This window comes from Rana temporaria, chromosome 3, assembly GCF_905171775.1.
Source record: "Rana temporaria chromosome 3, aRanTem1.1, whole genome shotgun sequence".
Classification (NCBI taxonomy): Eukaryota; Metazoa; Chordata; class Amphibia; order Anura; family Ranidae; genus Rana; species Rana temporaria.
The window spans coordinates 127,178,567-127,205,845 of record NC_053491.1 but is presented as its reverse complement, the minus strand read 5'-3'; the positions used below and the strand labels follow the sequence as shown (position 1 = coordinate 127,205,845).

The 27,279-nt window shown below is 45.6% G+C and overlaps 1 protein-coding gene across 3 annotated transcripts in view; it reads right to left on the bottom strand.

Annotated features, from left to right (window-relative positions):
• The window catches only part of OPTN (optineurin), a 48,280-nt gene extending 21,751 nt beyond the window's left edge, over window positions 1-26,529 (bottom strand). Inside the window, exons 1-6 of one of the 3 annotated variants that reach the window (XM_040343405.1) lie at window positions 26,427-26,529; window positions 15,535-15,672; window positions 13,658-13,842; window positions 13,111-13,257; window positions 10,523-10,599; window positions 8,140-8,274 (exon numbers count right to left, since the gene is read on the bottom strand). In XM_040343405.1, the coding sequence (XP_040199339.1) occupies window positions 8,140-8,274; window positions 10,523-10,599; window positions 13,111-13,257; window positions 13,658-13,842; window positions 15,535-15,670 (680 nt within the window). In that variant the 5' untranslated portion in view covers window positions 15,671-15,672; window positions 26,427-26,529. Of the gene's footprint in view, window positions 1-8,139; window positions 8,275-10,522; window positions 10,600-13,110; window positions 13,258-13,657; window positions 13,843-15,534; window positions 15,673-26,413 lie in introns of all 3 variants that reach the window. The other 2 variants (XM_040343404.1, XM_040343406.1) reach the window with 2 other exon arrangements.
• Window positions 26,530-27,279: the final 750 nt, after the last annotated feature.

Below are 27,279 nucleotides of genomic sequence, written 5' to 3'. Positions count from 1 at the left end.
GTTAATTGTTAAATCAGCTTGGGTGTAATCAGCCATCCCATACATGGTTCCAATCTTGCCCGGTCCCTACTAAACCGTCCAATATTCAAATGGTCTATGGCTGTTTTACTGACCAGTTAAATAGTTTAAACAATTCACAATTACATTACGGAAAGAAAAAGGGGGAGGAAGTTTTAGATTCGCTAGGGTTATATGTGGATAGAATATCACCAGTTAGCAAAAAACAATTTGAATAAGAATATTGTTATCTTAATGCTAAAGTAAATATTCCTGGCAATCTTAAGGGTTCATTCATATGGGTGGCCAGGGGGTGGTAAAGGCAGGCACTTAAGCCATGGCTGCACCCCTAGCCGCCCACCTGAAGAAGATACAGACGAGCTCAGGGCTGTACACATACATTGCTTCCTGGTCAACGCTTAAATAGTATTTCAGAGGGTAATGCATGCAGTTGCACTGCAGCAGGTCAGCATTTTCAGAGTTAAAACAGGCAGGGAGGAGGCATCATATCACCACCTTATCACCCATCAACTGAGAAGGATAGTCACACATCTGAACAAGCTCTTAGACTACATTCACACAGGTGATTAGGGCCGGTGTAACTTGAAGCAGCAGGAATCTGATTTCTGTTGCAGTTGTCCATGGCTAGGGGTGGCCGCCAGTCCCGTTCACTATGACAGGTCACCCGTGGACACAGCTATTCAAGGATCTCTGCACAGCCAGCGATCACCGAAGGTAATTGCTGGCTGTGAAAGAGCCGCGAACAGCTGTGGCCACCGGTGACCTGTCATAGATAACAGCGCCAGCAGGCCGCACGTAGCCACTGAGAGCTGCAGAAGCAATCTCCGATTTCCGCCACTACTATTCACACCAGGCCAAATCACAGCTGTGAATATAGCTCAACACTCCAATGAGAGAGATCCAGCTTTATAGCTTTGTGCTGGTCAAGAAGCATTGATGCATGTATCAATGTGTAATTTTTCAAATAAATGCCGACTAGGTATGATTGTGGCTCTGTCATTTGTCTTCCATATAAAGTAACAAATAATTACATTTCTGATATGCAACAGTCTACGGAGGATATGAGAAAATTTAAAAGCTTTGAAGCAGGGAACCTGCAAGGATAGAAAAATAGGAGCAGCCTTCAGTGACTTGTTTTTAAAGTTGCAGGCTCTAAGGCAGGGGTGTCAAACTAAATTTCATTGTTGGAAGCATCAGCATTATGATTGCCCTCAAAAGGGCCGGTTGCATCTGTAAGATTCGGCCCGCAGGCCTTGTGTTTGACACCTGTGCTCTAATGCCGCGTACACACGATCGATTTTCGGCATGTAAAAAACTACGTTTTTCAGCCTCTAGAAAAAACGAAGTTTTTTCCAACTTCATCATTAAAACTACGTTGCCCACACACGATCGTTTAAAAAAAATGCTCTAGCATAGCGCAGTGACATACAACACGTACGACGGCAATATAAAGGGGAAGTTCCATTCGGATGACGCCACCCTTTGGGCTGCTTTAGCCGATTTCGTGTTAGTAAAAGACAATTCGCACTTTTCTGTCTGTTACAGAGTGATGAATGTGCTTACTCCATTATGAACGGTAGTTTTACCAGAACAAGCGCTCCCGTCTCATAACTTGCTTCTGAGCATGCGCGGGTTTTTCACTTCGTTTTAGCCCACACACGACCATTTTTTACAACCCGAAAAAATGACATAGTTTAAAACGTCATTAAAAAATGCATCACGTTCAATTTTTTTTTTTACGTTTTTCAGAACCCGAAAAATGATGTGAAGCAGCACACACAATCTTTTTAAATGACATTTTTTAAAAAAAATCTCTCTAGCTAGTGAAGCAAAGAGCAGGATAATACTGCTGGATCCTGCACCATTAAGGGCTCTTGCACACTGCTGCCTCAAAACTTAAAGTTTTTAGGTGTATAATCTTTTTTTTTTTTAACCGATATAAATGCAGGACTATCGTTTTCAATGTGCCTAGGCATACAGATGCATAAACTTACACTGCGTATAAATCAGAAATAAATAAAAAATACAAGTACTTTGTCAGTATTTTATGTGCATACAGTACACTCAATAAAACATTGCATCCTGGGAGGTAGAATTTATGTTCTGCGCAAATACGCACAAAAACGTAAATTTAAAATTAAAACATGAGTGCCGTGTGCAAGTACCCTAAAAGCGAGTTATAAAAGGCAACTTCCATACTTCTGTCCTCATGCGTTCACTTTAAATCTACTTATGTATGTTAAACGTCTAGTGACTGAATTTTTCTAATTATGCAAACATAATAGTACCTACTGTATTAGTAGAACTAGTTAAATTAGTAAAACTAACCAGCTGGGTTATATAATTCGCTGTTGCATATAATAAATGAATAAAACTGATAGCTACAACCAATTCAAGCAAAATGAAAACTGAAGTGAACTGCATTGTTGTAAAAACTGAACAGTGCAATGCATATTTAATTTTAGGGTTGTCCCGATACCACTTTTTTAGGACCGAGTACAAGTACTAAAACTTTTTTTCATGTACTCGCCGATACCAAATACCGATACTTTTTTTTAACCACTTACCCCCCGGACCATATTGCTGCCCAAAGACCAGAGACTTTTTTGCGATTCGGGACTGCGTCGCTTTAACAGACAATTGCGCGGTCGTGCGACGTGGCTCCCAAACAAAATTGGCGTCCTTTTTTTCCCACAAATAGAGCTTTCTTTTGGTGGTATTTGATCACCTCTGCGGTTTTTATTTTTTGCGCTATAAACAAAAATATAGCGACAATTTTGAAAAAAATGAATATTTTTTACTTTTTGCCATAATAAATATCCCCCAAAAATATATAAAAAAACATTTTTTTTCCCTCAGTTTAGGCCGATACGTATTCTTCTATATATTTTTAGTAAAAAAAAAACGCAATAAGCGTTAATTGATTGGTTTGCGCAAAAGTTATAGCGTTTACAAAATAGGGGGTATTTTTATGGCATTTTTATTAATATATTTTTTTTTACTAGTAATGGCGGCGATCAGCGATTTTTTTTTTTCGGTACTGCGACATTATGGCGGACACTTTTGACACATTTTTGGGACCATTGGCATTTTTATAGCGATCAGTGCTATAAAAATGCATTGGATTACTATAAAAATTCCACTGGCAGTGAAGGGGTTAACACTAGGGGGTGGGGAAGGGGTTAAGTATGCCTGGGTGTGTTCTTACTGTGGGGGGGGGGGGGGTGTGGCCTCACTAGGGGAAACACTGATCCTCTGTTCATACATTGTATGAACAGAAGATCAGCATTTCCCCCGCTGACAGGACCGAGATCTGTGTGTTTACACACACAGCTCCCGATCCCCGCTCTGTAACGAGCGATCGCGTGTGCCCGGCGACGATCGCGCCCGCCGGGCACACGCACGGGAGTCGGGGGCGAGCGCACGCGCCTCCGGTGGCGCGCACGCGCCCCTAGTGGCGGCTCGAAGAGCCGCCGTATAGCTACGGGCTCTCGCCCAGCAGAGCCGACCTGCCGCCGTAGAATGACGGCGGCTGGTCGGCAAGCAGTTAATGTGTTCCCAAATGCAGCCATGTCCCCCCACAAATGCAGCCATGTCCCCCCACATATATCCAGCCGTGTCCCCCCACATATATCCAGCCGTGTCCCCCCACATATATCCAGCCGTGTCCCCCCACATATATCCAGCCGTGTCCCCCCACATATATCCAGCCGTGTCCCCCCACATATATCCAGCCGTGTCCCCCCACATATATCCAGCCATGTCCCCCCACATATATCCAGCCATGTCCCCCCACATATATCCAGCCATGTCCCCCCACATATATCCAGCCATGTCCCCCCACATATATCCAGCCATGTCCCCCCCACATATATCCAGCCATGTCCCCCCACATATATCCAGCCATGTCCCCCCACATATATCCAGCCATGTCCCCCCACATATATCCAGCCATGTCACTCCATATATTGCAGCCATGTCCCCCATACCTAGTAGATGATGAAGCCGCCGCTGCCGCATTAATCAGCGTGCGGGGAACATTACAGGCAACTTTCGTTCGAATAGCTGTCCATTCCTTGCCGCGTATAGACACTCCCCCTTGCTCGGGATTGGACGGATCTGTCCAATCCCGAGCAAGTGGGAGTGTCTATACACGGCGCGGCGGGGAATACAGCTATTCAAACGAAAGCTGCCTGTAATGTTCCCCGCACGCTGATTAACGCGGCAGCGACGGCTTTGCGGTATGCAGCGGCGGCGGGGCAAGTATTCTATTCAGGCATCGGGGGCATTTGCGGGAGTACAAGTACTCCCGCAAATACTCGGTATCGGTCCCGATACCGATACTGGTATCGGGACAACCCTATTTAATTTTATTGTTACCCAACGTTAAAGGGGAGTTCCAGACGTTTTTTGTTTATTAAAAGTCATCAGCTGAGCTAGTCTCTACTGAACGAGAATACGCTGCCAATCCCACCCCGGCAACGGCAGTTCAGCTTAAAATGCAAACTAGAGTGGTAACCCAACTACAGTATACGAAGGCTCGTCAAAAGCTCTTCTTTACTAAACAGAAACTCTTTGAATATAGAGAGAAGGCAGGAAAGCTCCTAGCATACCTAGTGCATAGCGAAGATAGACCCCTAGTTGTCATCACCCTCCACGGGCCAGGGGGGAAGACGGGTCACGGACCCACGTAGCGTAACATCTGAGTTCAGGGATTTTTTTGCAGACTTATATAAGACGACGGTGACTGATCCGACGGACTTACCGACTGCTTTTCTCCACAGCATCACCTTCCCCCAACTGACCAAGGATCAGGTAGACTCGCTTGAGGCACCCCTTACCACAAAAGAAATAGATGCTGCGATCGCCAGTTTCGCTAGATCCAAGTCCCCGGGCTCTGATGGTCTCCCTGTTGAGTTTTACTCCCAATTTAGTGAACTACTAACTCCCAAGCTGCTTGCATTATTTAATCACCTATTTGAAACCTTCACTCTGCCCCCCTCTATGCGGGAGGCGACGATACTCCTTATCCACAAACCTGGGAAGGACCCGGGCTACCCCGAGTCCTATCATCCCATCTCTCTTCTGCAAGTGGATATAAAAATACTAGCCAAGGTGTTGTCCCTCAGATTAAACCAAGTCATTTTGTCCCTTTTACATGAGGATCAGGCGGGTTTTATGCCAGGCCGCAATACTTATTTTAATTTACGTAAATTATACATTAACCTCCAAGCTACACATGCAGAGGTTGGGTCACGGGTGGTGGTGACGTTAGGCACAGCAAAGGCGTTTGATTCGGTGGAGTGGGGATATCTATGGAGCTGCTTGGAGGGATATGGCTTTGGACCACGGTTCATCAGGTGGGTCCAGCTGCTGTATCGGGCACCCGTGGCCAGGGTGGTGGCTAATGGCTGGCCGTCTCCACTGTTTGACCTCAGTAGAGGCACGAGACAGGGCTGCCCTCTTTCACCACTGCTGTATGCCCTGGCCGCGGAACCCTTGGCCATGTCCATCCGAGCTAATCCCGGGATCAGGGGACTGAGTTCTGGCACTTTGACTGAAAAGATTAGCATGTATGCAGACGACACTCGGGCCCCTCGCTACACAAGGCTCTTCAGACAATTGAACGGTTTGGGATTTTTTCCGGGCTAAAAATCAACTGGGGAAATTCCAAAGTTCTTCCACTCCACAGCTTCCCACCGACTGAATTTCAAGACAGTTTGCCATTACAACGGGTCAGTACCATAAAATACTCAGGGATAAGCGTATCCAGAACACCGGCAGATTATATACACTTAAATTTAGATACATTAATTTCCCATGTAAAGTCCAAACTAAGAACCTGGGCCCGTCTACCACTAGGGGTCTGGGGCCGGGTTAATCTCATCAAAATGGTTCCCCTACCCAAGATACTCTATTTTCTCTGGCACTCCCCAGTGTACTTACCCCTGAAACACTTTAAATCCCTTGAGGCCCTTCTCAAACTGTTTGTATGGGGAAACAGACACGAGGTAGCTTGGCAGGTGCTTAAAAACCTCACGGATCTAGGGGGCATGGCCCTCCCTGACTTTAATCTCTACTATATTGCATCACAATTATCCCAACTGTACCATATTGACAAGACGGATAGGGACCGGTTTCTTCAGCTGCTCTGCCCGAGGTGGGCCCAGCGCACTGAGGACTCAATATACGCATTGGCGATGGGCTCTGGTGTCGCAGGACAGGGAGACGACAGACAGACTCTGGTATATCACTACAGGCGCATATGGGACCTAGCTTCTGCCAAGCTCGGGATACCAACCTATAACGACTACACCCCATAATAAAACAGAATTTCTACAACTGCCTGATGTGGACCTCTGGTCTAAGCATGGTATTCTCTACATGCACCAACTGTTTGCTGACGGAACCCTCAAAACTTTTCCCACGCTTAGCGAAGAATTCTCACTCCATGGGTACATGGTCTTTCGATTCTTGCAGGCGAGACACGCGGCCCGTGCTCAGTTTTTGGAGTCCACACCGCAGGCTGCCCCTAATCCACTCATGGCCATAATCAAAAGTATGCTTACTGCCCCTGCTTCCAACAAGTTGGCATATAAGCTCAAACCTAGATGGGAAAGGGCGATAGGCCCCTTGGAGGATAAGGAATGGGAGGAGGCTCTAGAATCCTGCAAGGCTGTCTCACCCAAGCTCTCAGACAGATTGACTCAAATTTACATTATCCATCAGGCATATCTCACCCCCTTCGGGTGGCCAGATATTGAAACACCCAATCTACCCTTTGTCAGATGTGTGGGAGGGAGGTGGGTACATTCTTTCACTTACTGTGGTCATGTACCGAGATACAGGGCCTGTGGGCGCAAGTAGTAACCTTCCTACACAACCACATGGGTTCTCCGCTCACCCTAGACCCAAAACCATGCCTACTCGGGGTGTTCCCAGATAGCATACACAAAGACACAAAGACGTTCTGGCATGAGACATTATTCTCAGTGCGGAAGGTAATTGCCCGACAGTGGATGCGGCCCGTGCCCCCTGGGTTGGTGGAGTAGAAGGTGGAGGTCAATAATAATTTACCGTATAAAAAGGTTATATACATTAACAGGGAGTGCCCAACCAAATATGACAAAATATGGAATCGTTGGCTACAAGACTCTGATTCTTGCACGTAGGGCACTCTGAGTCTGTATTGCCCCGAAGAGTGGCCTGCCCCTAGCCGGGTATACTGTTACGGGTCAGGGCGACCCCCACGGTTGGCACCAGATACTGCTCTTTCTTCTTCTGTTATTTTTTATTCTGATTTTCAGGGGTTTCTTTTTCATGACGCCAGCCTTGTACTGTATGTATTCTGATTGCTGCACACCCTCATGTTATCAGTAACACTGTGGTTGTATGCAATGACATGTATGCACCTTTTGTTATAATAAATCTGTTTTAAAGGGGAAAAAAAAAAAAAAACAGTCAGCAGCTACAAAAAGTGTAGCTGCTGACGTTTAATAAACATACTGTACACTTACCTGTTCCACGGTCCAGCGACGCTTCGCTCCTCTCTCCGCCGGCGCCTCCATTGTAACTGTGGGCACCTGGCCGTGACAGCTTTTGGCTTCATGGCCGGGCACTCACTGCACCGGGCACTCACTGGACAGGCGATCGCCTGGGACCTGTCACATATCCCAGGCGATCGCCTAGAGGGAGGGGCCGCCAAAAGGCGATATGATGTATCGCCTAAGCAGTCCCTGGGCGGAAGGAGGAAGCGGGACAGGAAGTCACACTCCTACTGAAGCACTCACCCCCCCCCAAAAAAAATTACATGTGGCATGTAGGTGGGCGAGGAGTCGATTAAGCAGAAGTTCCACTTTTGTGTAATACACCCCTAGCTCACCAGACATTGGTAATCATTACACAGGAATAAACATTTGCAATACTCTAGTTTTTGGCACTCAAATGGATGAGTTTTAGGACTTTAAATTCTGGTAGAGCAGGGACTGACTTTGCTGATGTGCTTTGCAGCTATAAAAAAAATGGCAGTAATAAAAGTATTATAGTAGTAATAAGAAGCCGCAAACATTATCCTCAATTGCAGAAGTCTCTTAAAAACCAAAAGGTAACAAAATGACTCACTTCTCATTTGCATTTGCGAGCTCTCTCTGCAATCGATCAAACTTTTCAGTTTCCTCACGCAAGCTATGGAGAAGGTTGCTGACTGCAAGTTCTTCAGATTCCTTTCCACAGCTGTCTTCATTGGAGGATGTTGTCCTATCACAGTAAATACAACTAATCAGATATAAAAATACAATAGCTGATAGTATTTTAGTTTTATAAAAAATTGACATGACATTATTTTGGAAAAGATATTTATTAAAATTGGCTTTCTACTTCAGTCTGTGGCCATCCATGATATTCTTTGACTGACAAAATCACATTAAGATTCCTAATCTCTGTACAATTGCAGCCAACTATACCTCTAAAGTCAAGAATTTCCAAAATCTACACAACACTTACTGTTCATATATATATATATATATAAAAAAAAAAATTACTCCCCTCCAATATGCGCCTTTCTTGATCTATCTTAGCTGCCCTGATTGCGTTCTTACACTTTTTATTGCTTTCCTTGTATTATTAAAATGCTGACAAACCATCAGCCTTAAATTTTTGAAGGCCTTTTTTCCTCTTTTATGTGTAGGTTTAAGTTATAGTTTAACCACCCAGGTTTAATCTTAGCTCTTTTATATTTATTGCCTGTTGGAATAAACTAGCCAAAACCTTTATTTAGTATGTTCTTAAAGCACTCCCATTATTCCTCTGTGTTCAATGTTCCTAGGATTTTATCCCATTTAATATCGTGCAGCAAAGAGTGTCTTTTATGGAAGTTGGCTCTTTTGAAATTCAGTGCACTTGTATTACCCTTGATTTTCCTTTTTCTGTGGTTTATGCTGAATGTAATTAACATGTAAACACCGTTTCCAAAGTTGCCCTGTATTTCCACATATGCGATCAGGTCTGTGTTGTTTGTAATCAGTAGATATAATAATGCATTATCTCTTGTTGGTGTATTCACCAACTGACTCATGAAATTATCCTGCAAGACATTTAGGAAATGGCGAGCCTTAGACTAGTATGCAGTTCCTTCTGCCCAGTCCACATCTGGATAACAGAAATCCCCCATTATAATAACATCGCCCTGCCTTGCTGCCATCCCTAACTGTGATAGAAGGTCAGACTCCACCTCATCCCTCAGGTTGGGGGGCCTGTAGCATACGCCCAGTATTATTTTCCCATTACTTTCCTCTTCATCCCTTGCTCCATAAGTAATGTCATCCTTCACATTCACCTACAAATCATTCTTGATGTACAGGTATAACCCTCCGCCTACGATATAGGGAATACCCCTGGACAGTTGCCAGACAGTCATGTGAGCTGTCAAACCAAGTTTCTGACGTTTCTACAAAATCAAAATCCTCCTTGTAAATTAGCAGCTCCAGTTCTCCCATTTTATTACTTTGTGTGGATGGGGGAATATTGTAATTTTTGTTTTCGATAAGCCTTATCAAAATCAATGTACAACTGTGGGAAAGAAAGAAAAGAAAAGAAAGAAAAAAAGAAAAGAAAAGAAAGAAGCATGCAGGCGGCCAGGACAGGTGTGAAGGATCCAAGCCTATAAGAATGCCTATACTTGTTCCCCAACTAATGGTGCCTCTGCTGCACTAAGGCTCAGTTTTAGACCCCTTTCACAGGAACGCTCCGATTGGGTTTGCCTGGCCGTTTTTTTAAGCGGACCTGATCTGAAACCTCCATTCTCCTCTATGGAGCAGAGGGTGGAAAACGGACTAGTGTCCGTTTACACCTGCCTACATACAATCTGATCCAATGGGGTTCCTTTCCCCTTAGCAGTTGGGTATAAATAGACAGGCAGTCTATTTACATCCAATCGCCCATAGAAGAGTGTGGGCTGTGTCCATGTCCCTCTGCATAAGTAAAGTGGACACGGACCTGTCATCCGCCTGCTTAGTGGAAACTAGTGGAGAGGTCCCCTGATGAGTCTGCCCTGTGTGAAAAATAGTAGGGGCACTCAATATATGGATATACTCAACTGTGTATGTTGGAGAAAAAAAAACAAAAAAAACAAAAAAAAAACACCTGATCCCCCACATATTGACATTGAGATGAGAGATATAAAAACGTTTTAGGAGCACAAAGAGTGAAAAGTAATGTAAACCCCCATCAAATCATTCTCTGCAGCCATTACCTTTTGTACCACACGCCCCCCCCCCCCTTTACAATATAAGCTCCACAAGCAGGGCCCTCCTGTACCTTCTGTATTGAACTGTACTGTAATTGTGCTCTCCCCCTATACACTGTAAAGCGCTGCGTAAACTGTTGCCGCTATATAGATCGTGTATAATAAATAGTAGACGTTAAATTGTTATATTTACAGTTTCCATCATATACAGTTTGAGGAGGATTTGCATTCCCATACGTGGCTGTAGCATACTATACACACCTGTATGTAATCATTTCCGGATGTGATGCGTCATCCTCTGCCTTGCTCTCCTTCACCTCATTTTCAGGGCCTTGTGCCTAGAGCATTGAAAGAACCAGACTTACTAAAATATATATATTATTTTTAAATCTGCTTCCAAAAATTTGGGCAATATGTATGCGTATTAAATATTTCTCTTTATTTTTTTCTGCATGTCATTATTCCATGTGCATGCTCAAACTCAAGCATACTTTTGTTTCATTATTCAATGTTTTTACTTTCTGTCTGTAGAGCCATCAGAGGTTTTATAATTGAGAGCCACACTGGTCAAGAAGATTCATGCTTTGCCCAGAACTATCCTCTGAGTCAGGTGAACAGTGCTTGCTGCAGGCATAATAAAAGAAACCCAGCACACAGTACTGACATTTGGCGCTGGACAGTTCTTCTAGAGTCAAATGTCTTTATAATGGGGGCAAAATATGTGGCACCTCTTTAGACAAGTTTGGGCCGACTTCTTCCTTGCTAAAAACTCAGTACATGAAAAGAAAAAGCAAAAATACAGGTGATGATTTGAACCTCAGGATCCATTACAAAGATGTTCAATATTTTTAGCTAGCAACTGAAAGTGAGCAGGTTTTTCATCACTTGAGACAGCTGCCTTTACTATATACAGTACAGACCAAAAGTTTGGACACACCTTCTCATTCAAAGAGTTTTCTTTATTTTCATGACTATGAGAATTGTAGATTCACACTGAAGGCATCAAAACTATGAAGTAACACATGTGGAATTATACATACCAAATAAGTGTGAAACAACTGAAAATATATTTCATATTCTAGGTTCTCAAAGTAGCCACCTTTTGCAGCGGACACATCTCTAGAACTGTTAAGAGGAGACTGTGTGAATCAGGCCTTCATGGTAGAATATCTGCTAGGAAACCACTGCTAAAGAAAGGCAACAAGCAGAAGAGAATTGTTTGGGCTAAAGAACACAAGGAATGGACATTAGACCAGTGGAAATCTGTGCTTTGGTCTGATGAGTCCAAACTTGAGATCTTTGGTTCCAACCCCCTTGTCTTTGTTGCGACGCAGAAAAGGTGAACGGATGGACTCTACATGCCTGGTTCCCACCGTGAAGCATGGAGGAGGAGGTGTGATGGTGTGGGGGTGCTTTGCTGGTGACACTGTTGGGGATTTATTCAAAATTGAAGGCATACTGAACCAGCATGACTACCACAGCATCTTGCAGCGGCATGGTATTCCATCCGGTTTGCGTTTAGTTGGACCATCATTTATTTTTCAACAGGACAATGACCCCAAACACACCTCCAGGCTGTGTAAGGGCTATTTGACCAAGAAGGAGAGTGATGGGGTGCTGCGCCAGGTGACTACCTATTGAAGCTCATCAAGAGAATGCCAAGAGTGTGCCAAGCACTAATCAAAGAAAAAGGTGGCTACTTTGAAGAACCTAGAATATGAAATATATTTTCAGTTGTTTCACACTTTTTTGTTATGTATAATTCCACATGTGTTACTTCATAGTTTTGATGCCTTCAGTGTGAATCTACAATTTTCATAGTCATGAAAATAAAGAAAACTCTTTGAATGAGAAGGTGTGTCCAAACTTTTGGTCTGTACTGTAGATGTCGCCAAATATTTACAACATTGCGTCACTAAACCGCACATCTACCAATAAAACAAAACTTGTATTATGTCTATGACTTCCCCATCTGTTATGATATTTATGTGTATCCTTGTAGAAAGTATATCAAATATATTGGCAATATATGTGGGATTGAGCCTAAAAAGGTAGCTTTTTTTTTATCAAGTATTTCTTTTTTTATTTAAAATGGTTTTAAAGGCTAAAGGTTTTTTTACTATTTGGTTAAATTTTCCAGGCTATCCCAAAGTGGACTTTACCATTTGGTATCACCAGAATATACAACTTAGATGATAATAAGCCCTCAATTTTTAAACACTTTTACCAGCTGATTTAATCACTTGCAGAGTATGTAGCTTCTTCATCTTTTAATCCTTATTTATTTTCTGCCAAAACATTGCAGAGTTAGAAAAATGTCCTGTGTGCATGAGGCCTTATTCCGATCGTGCGTAGCCCCATTGGAGTTTTTTCATCGGAAATTTCAATGAATTCCATCGGAGTTTAGATATAGAACATGTTCCATTTTTCTCTGATGGAATTCCATTGCGATTTGGCCAGGCAAAAGCCAGATCATTAGGGTTTGCATTCATCTTAAGGCTGGGTTCGCACTTATGGGAATTCGATGAGGGTTTCACCACATCCAATTCGCATGTCAGGAGATTGTGACCGGCTCTCTATGGAGTCGGTTCACACATCTCCGCAGCGGCTCTGGGGCGAATTGCACAGGAGCCCTGTGCGTCTTTTGGTCCATTTCAGCCAAATATTGATGCTGAAATCGGACCTAAATCTGTGAATGAAGACGCACTAGACTCCTGCTGTGAGGCGCTGCGATCTCTAGTGTGAACCTAGCCTAAAACAAAACCACCGGATATGTTATTGTAGAGAAAGAATAAAAAAAGTTACTTGAATACAAATGAAATTCTTAATGAAATGAAAGGTCAACTTACTGCAATTCTGATTTCAACAAATGAGTCTTCGGATGCACAGCTGCTAAGTTTCACTTGCAGCTCCGAAATAATTCCAAGAAGATCAGCCTTCTCTGCCTGAAGACGTACAATCTGTGCCTTCATCTGTTTCAGGCTCTCATCTTCACTCTAAGGGGCAAAATGTATTCAAGACTAAAAGACACGAATGTGAACATATGCAGACATTACATAGCTTAAAGCAGATTCATATAAAACTATCCCTGCGGTGTAAATGACCTCTGAATTTGGAATCCATCAATCAGAATATCGAAAGCGTGGGAGGACTTACAAGACTTGAGCAAACCGAAAACAGAATCTGGAGGTAACTGGGCATAGCAACCATTCAGCTTCTATCTTCAGCTTGCTCAGCTGAGCATTGAAAATGAAAGCTAGAAGCTGATTGGTTTCCATGTAAATTCCCTCTAGGGAGTTTTTTTTTTAATAAATGGAAGGCTTTTTCTAATCCTATCCTAATGTTGGGCTCGGGACCGCACTGACATATCGAATATTAAATACCAAAGACAAGTACCTCTCCATGCAGATGTTTCTCTTTTAAATGCTGGATTTCATTTTTCAGTAATTCATTTTCTTTACTTAGATCTAATGCACGCTGTTTAAATTCTGGAGTTCCAGGCTCACTCCGTCCTTGCTCCTCTCTCTTTAAAAGCTCTTCAAGACGCTCCTTCATTTCCAAATTTTTATGCTTCATGGTTTCTAAACAGAAGATACACATTATTTATTCATTTGTGCAATCTTGCATTAGACATCAGGAACCTACAGTGTTCTTAGGACTGGTTCACACTATAGAAACGCATTCTGGATGCGTTTGATGCAATGCGTTTTTCCCCCTCTTTTTCTTCACCATAAATAAGGACATGTGCAATTAGGTGCATTTTACCATGTTCCAGTACAGTTCGGAAAAAACGCAGCACGTTATACTTTTTTATGGAACGCACTAGTGTTAACTATGCCATTGTAAACTATAAAATCTACTATCCATGCATTTTTTATGCTGAAAATAAATGCACTGGACTGCATGTGTGGTGTGAATCGGCCCTTAAAGCAAAACTCCAGACCCTGTTTTTTGGATAGAGTAGAGAGGAAACTCGGTTAGGTTTATGCTGCCATCTTTTTCCTCCTTGGAGAGTAGTTTCCTCACTGCCTATGTTAGGAACGGTGGTCCCCGAGACAAGACATGGAGGTGAACTCTCCCAGAAGAGACCCAGACAGTAATAAACACCTGGCAGAGGTTCCCTTTCCTAAACGTTGGAAACCATACAGTCCAAAAAAAAAAAAAAAGGGTCTGGACGTACTTTTAAATATAAGGCTCCTTTCACAAGGACAGACCGATGGGGTCAGTCTTTCAGGCAGACCCGATGGGACCATCCATTGCCTGCTATGGAAAGGCGAAAAGTAAACAGACGTGTGTTTATACCCGCCTGCATCAAATCCAATATGATCCGCTAAAAACAGACGAATGTCTGAGCGGTCAGATAAACGGACCACCTGTCAGTTTACATCCAACTGTCATCCAATCTGATCTACTAGACAGATGTAAACAGACAGATGATCCGTTTACAACTGACCGCTTAGAGGAAAGCAGGCTGTGTCTGCTCTGCATAAACAGAGAGGACACAGATCTGTCATCCAGCCGCTCAGCGGACCGATCCCCCACCGAGTAGGTGGATCCGCTGGTGGAGTCCACTTGTGTGAAAGGGGCCTAAAGGATACAGTTTTAAAAAACAAATCCTGACCCTTTTGGATTTTCTCATCTAAAAAAGGTGCATTTTTTTCCATTTAAAATACAGATAACCAAAATTATAATAAAGAGACCACACAATAAAATAGAAACTTACTCAGACTAGCTTCAGAATATGATACTTTGAGTCGGCAAAGTACAGAAATCTGTAATTCTTACTTTCATCAACCATAAACCTTTTAAGCCCTGTACACACGATCGGATATCTGATGGAATCTAAACTTTCATCAGTCTTGCCTACACACCATCAGTCAAAAATCCGACCATGCCTAAACGCGGTGACGTAAAACACTACGACGTCCTGAGAAAAATTATGTTCAATGCTTCCGAGCATGCTTTGTCGTGATTCTGAGCATGCGTGGATTTTTGACCGATGGACTTCCACACAGATGATCATTTTTTTCTATCGTTTTTTTATCCATAGGAAAAATTTAAAACATGTTCTATTGTTTTTATCTTCGATGGAAAACAAACCAATGGGGCTCACACTCGATCGGTTTGTCCAATGAAAACAGTCCATCGGTCTGTTTTCATCGGACAAACGATCGTGTGTACACGGTTTTACATGCAACTCCAGAGGGAAACGGTCAGTATATTACTAGTACATATCAGTGAGTCGTTAGGAAGGAGAATAAATAATTTGTTACCTTTCAGTATGTTGTTTTCCACAAGCAATTGTTTAATCTGTTCCAGCATCTCTGCTTCATTTTTAATTATGAGACTATACTGAGAGAGATCTAGGTGTCCATTCACCATTTCATTCCCAGGAGCCTGGTTGGCCATTTCTGCAATCACAAAAATATTAAATAAAATACAATTAAATATATATATATATTTTTTATACATTGTCAAAAGCCAGAATTTAATAAGCAGATGCAGTACCTACAAGGTAATCCCATTTCAAGATTAAAGTACAGCTTCTAAAACTAATGCTAGCCATACACAGCATGACTTTCTCTCGTTCAGCCTCCAGGGAAAATTCAGATTCCTTAAACCGCATGGATGAAGAAATCTCCGTTCCCATCTATTATATTTATCAGTTGCAACACCTGAATCTGATTCGCTGTTAGCCATGTATTGCTACCTATTTAACACCGGATTCATCCTCATTGATCCAGGCTGACAAAGTGGGTGTAACCCCAGAAATGCATAGTAGCCTCCCCCTCCATTCCAGGTTAATGGTACTGGAGCAAGGTGCATGAGTGGCTGCCAGGACAGCGCTTGTTACCATCCACTTGGTGGGCTTGGTCTCTCCTGAGCCGTCAGCATCGGCACCCTGTGTATCTACCAGTGACACAGCATCTTCCCTCCTGCCCTCACGCTGTACTCTAGGTTCCCTTGATGCAAGTGTACCATTTTTTTAAAACGTTTCCACACTCTGCACCCCTGAATTACTCTCTTTACAGATGTATGGCTACCTCAATTCAATTTAAATATTTAAATAGATAAAATGAAGTACTGTCCTTGATACTTTTTTTATTTGCACTAACATACAATTTTTCTGGACAATTTTATGTTAGTGCAAATAAAAAAAAGTACTTCATTTTATGTGTCACAATTGCACTAATACGGCTACAATCACGTTAAATTTAAATACAATAAACATTGTATAAGGAATTCAAAAAAGGTAAATTATCTACTATTCAAGTAGAAGACAGTCTTCAATATCACTGAGGATTCTACGGAGCCTAGATATAAAATCACATTTGGGTTAATTTATCCATAACATTCAATCTGCAAATAAAAAAAGTTACATGTGAGAAAAAAATAAAAAATAAAAAAATAAAGAATTTTCAAAGAAGACAGCCTGTACAGGAAGTGTAACCAATAGGAATGACTGGCACAGCTATAGTAGTTTTTACAGTTTTCGTTTTTACTGCGAGAGGAACTGCACAGCGATGGCAGCAGCCTCCAATCACAAGATTTCAACAGATGACAGCCTGGAGACCATACATATACACACACACACACCTTTGTGCTCAAGTAAAAGTATTCATGTTTATATGACCTACAGGACAGCTAGCCATATTCAAGTTAATACAGAAAACAAGACTGACCAGTGTATCAGCATACATATATGGCATATACACGAAGCACAAATATGTCAACATACTGTATGAGCAGAGGAAAACACTCTAGGTATTAAAGCGGAGTTCCACCCAAAAATGGCAAAAAGGCCCCCTGACATGCCACATGTGGCATGTAATTTTTTTTGGGGGGGGGGGGCAGGTACCCTGTTTCTAGAGACACCCAGCTCCCACTTCCTCCCCTGGCGCAGCAGTGCCAGAAGGAAAATCACCTCTTCCCCCCTCCCTCCAATCTTCTGGGACACGTCACAGCAGGGCTCGACAAATCCCGGGCGCCAGGTCGCCATGGCGACTAGAAATAGGGTCCTGGCGACTTGGAAGGGGGGGCAAAAATTTTTTTTTTTTTTTTTGTGAGCTGGCACCATCTGGTGGTGAGCCGTTGGTATTACAAGTTAAACAGCAATTCTAATGTAATTTTTCACTATTTTCACTGCCATCTTCTTCCCTCCCTTCTTCCCTCTAATTAGAACCCCCAAACATTATATATTTTATCCTAACACCCTAGAGAATAAAATGGCAATCGTTGCAATACTTTCTGTCATGCCATATTTGCGCAGCGGTCTTGCAAGCGCACTTTTTTGGGGAAAAAATTACACTTTTTTTAATTAAAAAATAAGACAACGGTAAAATTATCCCCATTTTTTTTTAATATTATGAAAGATAATGTTACGCCAAGTAAATTGATACCCAACATGTCACGCTTCAAAATTACGTCCGCTCGTGGAATGGCGTCAAACTTTTACCCTTTAAAATCTCCATAGGCGACGTTTAAAAAACTCTACAGCAGGGGTCTCAAACTCAAATTACCTGAGGGCCACAAGACAAGTTTCCATATCCCATGGGGGGCCACATGCAAACTTTCAAACTTCAAAAACAGTACTGGTGTCAGCGAACGCATTATTAACCCTGACCACTACACTGCACACTGACCACTCACCATCAGGGTACAGCACACATGAGTGCACAGCGCACATCAGGGTACAAAGCCCAGCACATCAGGGTACAGGGCACATCAGAGCACAGCACATAGGGGTACAGCACAACAGGCCACATCAGGGTGCACAGCACATCAGGGCAGGGCATATCAGGACATGGCACATCAGGGCACAGCACATCAGGACAAGGCACATGGCACATCAGGGCACATGAAACAGCACATCAGGGTACAAAGCCCAGCACATCAGGGTACATGGGCCACATCAGGGTACATGGGCCACATCAGGGTACATGGGGCACAATCACAGCACATCAGGGCACATGGGGCATATCAGGGCACATACGAATACACCAGGGCACATGGGGCACATGAGAGCACATCAGGGAACATGGGGTACACCAGGGAACATGGGGAACATGAGAGCACATCAGGACATGGCACATCAGGGTACAGGACATGGCACATCAGAGCACAGCACATCAGGACAGGGCACATCAGGGTACAGGGCACATGAAACGGCACATCAGGGTACAAAGCCCAGCACATCAGGGTACCCCATGTACCCTGATGTGCTGGGCTTTGTACCCTGATGTGCCGTTTCATGTGCCCTGTACCCTGATGTGCCATGTGCCCTGTCCTGATGCGCTGTGCCATGTGCCCTGTCCTGATGTGCTGTGCCCCATGTTCCCTGGTGTGCCCCATGTTCCCTGATTGTGCTCTCATGTGCCCCATGGCACATCAGGGTACATGGGCCACATCGGGGCACAATCAGAGCACATGGAGCATATCAGGGCACATACGAACACACCAGGGCACAATCAGGGAACATGGTGCACATGAGAGCACATCAGGGCACATGGGGCACATCAGGACAGGGCACACGGCACATCAGGGTACAGGGTACCCTGATGTACAGAGCCCAGCATACCAGGGCACAATCAGGGCACATGAGGGCACAATCAGGGCACATGAGGGCACAATCAGGGCACATGAGGGCACAATCAGGGCACATGAGGGCACAATCAGAGCACAATCAGGGCACATGAGAGCACAATCAGGGCACATGAGAGCACAATCAGGGCACATGAGAGCACACCAGGGCACAGGTCAGCATTTACTTTTTGTTTTCTTCAAAGGTAGAGTAGCGCAGGAAGCGTCTGTCAAGTTCACTTGTCTCTCATGTCACACTGCTCCCCCCCCCCCCCGGCAGCCCCCCCCCCTCTCTTCTCGTCCATCACAGATAATGTCACAAGCAAATGGGGATGGACGAGAAGAGAGGAGGGGCCGCCGGGGAGTAGCAGTGTGACATGAGAGACAAGTGAACTTATGACAGACGCTTCCTGCGCTACTCTTCAGGCACCTTGATCTACACTTCCGAGGGACCCGCGGGCCATTTAAAACCGGGCCGCAAATGGCCCGCGGGCCGGTACTTTTGTTTTTGGTATGTTTTGAGTTACAGAGGAGGTCTAGGGCTAGAATTATTGCTCTCGCTCTACCAATCGCGGCGATACCTCACATGTGTGGTTTGAACACCGTTTACATATGCGGTCGCTGCTCACGTATGTGTTCGCTTCTGCGCGCAAGCTCGACGGGGCGCGTTTTCTGGCTCCTAACTTTTTTAGCTGGCTCCTAGATTCCAAGCAAATTTGTCAACCCCTGCGTCACAGGTCCCAGAAGATTGCCCAGCCATTCATAGTGCGCAGCGAGGCTTGCCTGGCTGTACAGCCACAGCCGGGTGCCCACAGTTAGAATGTTGGCACCCCAGAGAGGAGGGGGAGAGGGGCGGGGCTTTGTGTGCCCGCATCGCTGGACCGTGGGACAGGTTAGTGTCCGATTCAGGGGCGGACTGACCATTTGGGAACTTGGGCACTGCCCGAGGGCCCCATGCCACTAGGGGGCCCCATCAGGGTTGCCAGCCTCAGTAAAACCAGGGACAGTATGTAAAAATCCCAAGATTATAGCTGCCCCACCTCTCCAGTACCTTTTCAGTGTTTGTGTATGTATACTGTGTGTGTATGTATACTGTGTGTGTATACTGTGTATGTATACTGTGTATGTGTGTGTGTGTGTGTGTGTGTGTATACTGTGTGGCCCCATAATCTGTTGCCTGGGGGCCCCATAATCTCCCATTGCCCGGGAGCCCCATAATCTCCTATTGCCCGGGGGCCCCATGAGTTGTCAGTCCGCCCCTGGTCCGATTATTAAAGTCGGCAGCTAAACTTTTTGTAGCTGCTGACTTTTAAATCAGTGAAACTCTGCTAAAGTAATACATTTCCTGAGCCGTGCGCTGTGTGTCCATTCAGCTGCAGGGGAGAGGAGAGTGCTCTTGACGATGGCTGGCAATGCCTGGAATGAGTGACATCACCCGTAGGCGTCAATGGCCTATCTGTTGGCGGGACTCCCTCTGGATCATGTGACCGCAATAAGGGTCTGAAAATAAGTCCACAGATCTTTCTTACATAGGCGAGTCAGAATAGGTGTTGGGAGAGGAGAGGGAGCATTTTTATAACTAGTTAAGCTTATCCCAGTAAACAAGTTTCCACAAAGCTATTGGTGAAGGGGAGTACACAAAGGTGCCCTGCTATAAATCGTGGAGTAGTGATAATTAAGAAAAAAAGGAAGTGGGCTCAGGACCCCTCTGCAGAAAAGAGAAGAAAATAAAATGCAGACTGGAGTTCTACCTGAAAGTGAAAGCAGGATTGCCTAGAAGAGAAAAACAAACATGATGACGTAACCTTGCCAAGACGGCATTCCTGCTCACAATGACATGCAATAAGCAAGATGAGGCACGCCAGATACATGCATTTCACACATTTATTGGCGTTTTAACGAATGGAACCTGCGAGGCCCCAAAACATCCACCCGTAGCAATCACTTTGAGCACCTACCTACCAGGTACATGTGAGAAGAGCAACTTCTATGTGGGCGTGATCAGGCAATAGGAAGGGGAGCAGTAAAGTTCTACAAATACAAAGTAACTCAGGTAGAGGGTGCTGGGTGAGGAAGGGTGTGGTAATGTAATAGTCACCTATCAGGAAATAACATACACAAAGTACAAGTCTGGTTTGTAAATTATTAATCAGAACAAAGTGACTGCAATAGAAGTGTTAGCAGAATGCACTAAATGGTTACATTGATGAAGTATTTAGAGCTAATCCTGCCTAGAAGAACAACATCAACGGCATCGTCTTGGAAAGGCTTCACCCCGTTAGCTGCCAACCAGATTACATGCCATTAGACCAAACAGGAAGAGAAGCGTTGTTGGGCTGTGTTTGGGTGCTGTGCTGTCCTTCCCCGTCACCCAGCTGGTCCACAAGTACCTTTTGGTAACATCACCCTGCCCTCATGTGCTAGGAAAATGCCAAGAGGGACCGTGCAAAATATAAATAGGGATTCAGATCTCATAACAATTTTAAATAGCCCTGCCTGTCCACATCATCTATTTTTAAAGCCCAACTCCAGCTAAAGCATTTTGTTTTCATCCGGATAGAGAGTGAGGAAGAAGTAGAACTTCGGTGTCCCTATAGGGAAGGGTATGGGTGTCTCCAGGATAGAGAGTGAGGAAGAAGTAGAACTTCTGTGTCCCTATAGGGAAGGGTATGGGTGTCTCCAGGATAGAAAGTGAGGAAGAAGTAGAACTTCTGTGTCCCTATAGGGAAGGGTATGGGTGTCTCCAGGATAGAGAGTGAGGAAGAAGTAGAACTTCTGTGTCCCTATAGGGAAGGGTATGGGTGTCTCCAGGATAGAGAGTGAGGAAGAAGTAGAACTTCTGTGTCCCTATAGGGAAGGGTATGGGTGTCTCCAGGATAGAGAGTGAGGAAGAAGTAGAACTTCTGTGTCCCTATAGGGAAGGGTATGGGTGTCTCCAGGATAGAGAGTGAGGAAGAAGTAGAACTTCTGTGTCCCTATAGGGAAGGGTATGGGTGTCTCCAGGATAGAGAGTGAGGAAGAAGTAGAACTTCTGTGTCCCTATAGGGAAGGGTATGGGTGTCTCCAGGATAGAGAGTGAGGAAGAAGTAGAACTTCTGTGTCCCTATAGGGAAGGGTATGGGTGTCTCCAGGATAGAGAGTGAGGAAGAAGTAGAACTTCTGTGTCCCTATAGGGAAGGGTATGGGTGTCTCCAGGGTAGAGAGTGAGGAAGAAGTAGAACTTCTGTGTCCCTATAGGGAAGGGTATGGGTGTCTCCAGGGTAGAGAGTGAGGAAGAAGTAGAACTTCGGTGTCACTATAGGGAAGGGTATGGGTGTCTCCAGGGTAGAGAGTGAGGAAGAAGTAGAACTTCTGTGTCCCTATAGGGAAGGGTATGGGTGTCTCCAGGATAGAGAGCGAGGAAGAAGTAGAACTTCTGTGTCCCTATAGGGAAGGGTATGGGTGTCTCCAGGATAGAGAGCGAGGAAGAAGTAGAACTTCTGTGTCCCTATAGGGAAGGGTATGGGTGTCTCCAGGATAGAGAGCGAGGAAGAAGTAGGACTTCTGTGTCCCTATAGGGAAGGGTATGGGTGTCTCCAGGGTAGAGAGTGAGGAAGAAGTAGGACTTCTGTGTCCCTATAGGGAAGGGTATGGGTGTCTCCAGGGTAGAGAGTGAGGAAGAAGTAGAACTTCTGTGTCCCTATAGGGAAGGGTATGGGTGTCTCCAGGGTAGAGAGTGAGGAAGAAGTAGAACTTCTGTGTCCCTATAGGGAAGGGTATGGGTGTCTCCAGGGTAGAGAGTGAGGAAGAAGTAGAACTTCGGTGTCCCTATAGGGAAGGGTATGGGTGTCTCCAGGGTAGAGAGTGAGGAAGAAGTAGAACTTCTGTGTCCCTATAGGGAAGGGTATGGGTGTCTCCAGGATAGAGAGTGAGGAAGAAGTAGGACTTCTGTGTCCCTATAGGGAAGGGTATGGGTGTCTCCAGGGTAGAGAGTGAGGAAGAAGTAGAACTTCTGTGTCCCTATAGGGAAGGGTATGGGTGTCTCCAGGGTAGAGAGTGAGGAAGAAGTAGGACTTCTGTGTCCCTATAGGGAAGGGTATGGGTGTCTCCAGGGTAGAGAGTGAGGAAGAAGTAGAACTTCTGTGTCCCTATAGGGAAGGGTATGGGTGTCTCCAGGATAGAGAGTGAGGAAGAAGTAGGACTTCTGTGTCCCTATAGGGAAGGGTATGGGTGTCTCCAGGATAGAGAGTGAGGAAAAAGTAGGACTTCTGTGTCCCTATAGGGAAGGGTATGGGTGTCTCCAGGGTAGAGAGTGAGGAAGAAGTAGAACTTCTGTGTCCCTATAGGGAAGGGTATGGGTGTCTCCAGGATAGAGAGTGAGGAAGAAGTAGGACTTCTGTGTCCCTATAGGGAAGGGTATGGGTGTCTCCAGGGTAGAGAGTGAGGAAGAAGTAGAACTTCGGTGTCCCTATAGGGAAGGGTATGGGTGTCTCCAGGATAGAGAGTGAGGAAGAAGTAGGACTTCTGTGTCCCTATAGGGAAGGGTATGGGTGTCTCCAGGGTAGAGAGTGAGGAAGAAGTAGAACTTCTGTGTCCCTATAGGGAAGGGTATGGGTGTCTCCAGAGTAGAGAGTGAGGAAGAAGTAGAACTTCTGTGTCCCTATAGGGAAGGGTATGGGTGTCTCCAGGATAGAGAGTGAGGAAGAAGTAGAACTTCTGTGTCCCTATAGGGAAGGGTATGGGTGTCTTCAGGATAGAAAGTGAGGAAGAAGTAGAACTTCTGTGTCCCTATAGGGAAGGGTATGGGTGTCTCCAGGATAGAAAGTGAGGAAGAAGTAGAACTTCTGTGTCCCTATAGGGAAGGGTATGGGTGTCTCCAGGATAGAGAGTGAGGAAGAAGTAGAACTTCTGTGTCCCTATAGGGAAGGGTATGGGTGTCTCCAGGATAGAGAGTGAAGAAGAAGTAGAACTTCTGTGTCCCTATAGGGAAGGGTATGGGTGTCTCCAGGATAGAGAGACAATCATATCAGAACAGACAAGTGAGAGCTACCCAACATGGGGACATGGAATCCTGACTGAGGTTTATTCCCATCACTGTTCCCATCTCTCAGAGGGAGACCATGTCACCAATGCAGGAAGTGACCGGAGATCTCCCTAATGGGGACCATGTCACCAATACAAGAAGTGACGGGAGATCTCCCTAATGGGGACCATGTCACCAATGCAGGAAGTGAGGGGAGATCTCCCTAATGGGGACCATGTCACCAATACAAGAAGTGACGGGAGATCTCCCTAATGGGGACCATGTCACCAATACAGGAAGTGACGGGAGATCTTCCTAATGGGGACCATGTCACCAATACAAGAAGTGACGGGAGATCTCCCTAATGGGGACCATGTCACCAATGCAGGAAGTGAGGGGAGATCTCCCTAATGGGGACCATGTCACCAATACAGGAAGTGACGGGAGATCTCCCTAATGGGGACCATGTCACCAATACAGGAAGTGACGGGAGATCTTCCTAATGGGGACCATGTCACCAATACAAGAAGTGACGGGAGATCTCCCTAATGGGGACCATGTCACCAATACAGGAAGTGACGGGAGATCTTCCTAATGGGGACCATGTCACCAATACAGGAAGTGACGGGAGATCTTCCTAATGGGGACCATGTCACCAATGCAGGAAGTGAGGGGAGATCTCCCTAATGGGGAACATGTCACCAATACAAGAAGTGACTGGAGATCTCCCTAAATGGCGACCATGTCACCAATACAGGAAGTGACGGGAGATCTCCCCTAATGGGGACCATGTCACCAATACAAGAAGTGTTGGGAGATCTCCCTAAATGGGGACCATGTCACCAATACAGGAAGTGACGGGAGATCTTCCTAATGGGGACCATGTCACCAATACAGGAAGTGACGGGAGATCTCCCTAATGGGGACCATGTCACCAATACAGGAAGTGACGGGAGATCTTCCTAATGGGGACCATGTCACCAATACAGGAAGTGACGGGAGATCTTCCTAATGGGGACCATGTCACCAATGCAGGAAGTGAGGGGAGATCTCCCTAATGGGGAACATGTCACCAATACAAGAAGTGACTGGAGATCTCCCTAAATGGCGACCATGTCACCAATACAGGAAGTGACGGGAGATCTCCCCTAATGGGGACCATGTCACCAATACAAGAAGTGTTGGGAGATCTCCCTAAATGGGGACCATGTCACCAATACAGGAAGTGACGGGAGATCTTCCTAATGGGGACCATGTCACCAATACAGGAAGTGACGGGAGATCTCCCTAATGGGGACCATGTCACCAATACAGGAAGTGACGGGAGATCTTCCTAATGGGGACCATTTCACCAATACAAGAAGTGATGGGAGATCTCCCTAATGGGGACCATGTCACCAATGCAGGAAGTGAGGGGGAGATCTCCCTAATGGGGCCATGGTCTGGATGACACTCTGGGATACAGGACAATGTTAGGGGTGACACACAGGGGGGGTATAGGACAATGTTGGGAACACACACGGGGGTACGAGACAATACTGGGGGTGACACACGAGGGGGGGGGGGTACGTGACAATACTGGGGGTGACACACGGGGGGGGTACGGGACAATACTGTGGGTGACATGCAGGGGGGTACATGACAATACTGGGGGTGACACGGGGGGGGGGGGTACATGACAATACTGGGGGTGACACGCTGGGGGGATAGGGGACAATACTGTAGGCGACACGTGGGGGGGATAGGGGACAATACTGGGGGTGACACGTGGGGGGGATAGGGGACAATACAGGGGGTGACAAGCGACTATACTGAGGGTGACACGCGGGGGGGGGGGTACGGGACAATACTGAAAGTGACACATGGGGGGTACGGGACAATGTTTGGATGACACACAGGGGACAAGACAACGTTGGGGAGGGGGACACAGGGTGTACGGGACAATACTGGAGGTGACACACGGGGGTACCGGACAATGTTGGGGACACACACAGGGGGACAGGACAATACTGGGGGTGACACACAAGGGGGACAGGACAATGTTGGGGGGACACAGTGGGTACAGGACAATGTTGGGGGGGGCACACCGTGGGTACGGGACAATGTTGGGGGACACACACAGTGGGTACGGGACAATGTTGGGGGACACACACAGTGGGTACGGGACAATGTTGGGGGACACACACAGTGGGTACGGGACAATGTTGGGGAGGGCACACAGTGGGTACCGGACAATGTTGGAGGGGGACACACAGTGGGTACGGGACAATGTTGGGGGGGGGGGGACACACAGTGGGTACGGGACAATTTCCAGGTACTGGGAAGGTTAGGTGACCTCTATACATGAATAGAGCTCCAGTCATCATACATGACATGCAGCACTCACACCGAGCAGAGCCCCATGTACACATGTATCACACATGATGTATAGGAGTGTAGTAGAGGAAATATAAATAAACCATGAAGGGCCGGGCTAAGACAACACTACAGAGGAGCACAGTGCGACAGTCACGTGGTAAAGGTCACCGCTGTCATACTTCTGCTGGGTCCTATGGAGGAAGGTCACCTACCGGACACACTAACCTGCTGCCCACCTTCCTGAGGCTCTTCTCCTCTCTCTGTACACTCCGCAGGTTCAAGATCAGGACACGCCCCCCGGGTCACCTGACTTCGCCGTCAAGACGAAGGGAAATTCCCAGGCAGACCATGTGACGCGGGATGCTCGGTCATGTGACTCGCTGTCAGTTTCTACTTTCTTTCAGTTCTTCGAGACGGTGCGGGTGTAGAATGGGCTGTGACAGTGACTCAGGCTCGGCTTGTTTTCCTGAGTCATAGTGCAGGCTGGAAAATGATAACCTCCCACTCTGATCTGTGGGAAATGTAATACACACACCTGAAGTATATTTATAGTTACTAATGGTGCAAAAAAAAAAAAAAAAAAACCTGCATAGAACAAAGCAGGCCCAGTGCAATAGCAGCCATAAAATTGTCACCACTGTGCCATAACATTTTCGCCACTGTGCCATGCCATCAAACGCAGCCACTGTGCCCATCAATTGTCGCCACTGTGCCATGCCATCAAACACAGTCACTATGCCATTAATTGTTGCCACTGTGCCCATCAATTGTCGCCACTGTGCCATGCCATTGTCGCCACTATGCCCATCAATTGTCGCCACTGTGCCATGCCAAACGCAGCCACTGTGCCATCAAATGTCGCCACTGTGCCATGCCAAACGCAGCCACTGTGCCATTCCATTGTCGCCACTGTGCCATGCCATTGTCGCCATTGTGCCATCAATTGTCGCCACTGTGCCATGCCATTGTCGCCACTGTGCCATGCCATTGTCTCCACTGTGCACATCAATTATTGCCACTGCGCTATGCCATTGTCGCCACTATGCCCATCAATTGTCGCCACTGTGCCATGCCAAAC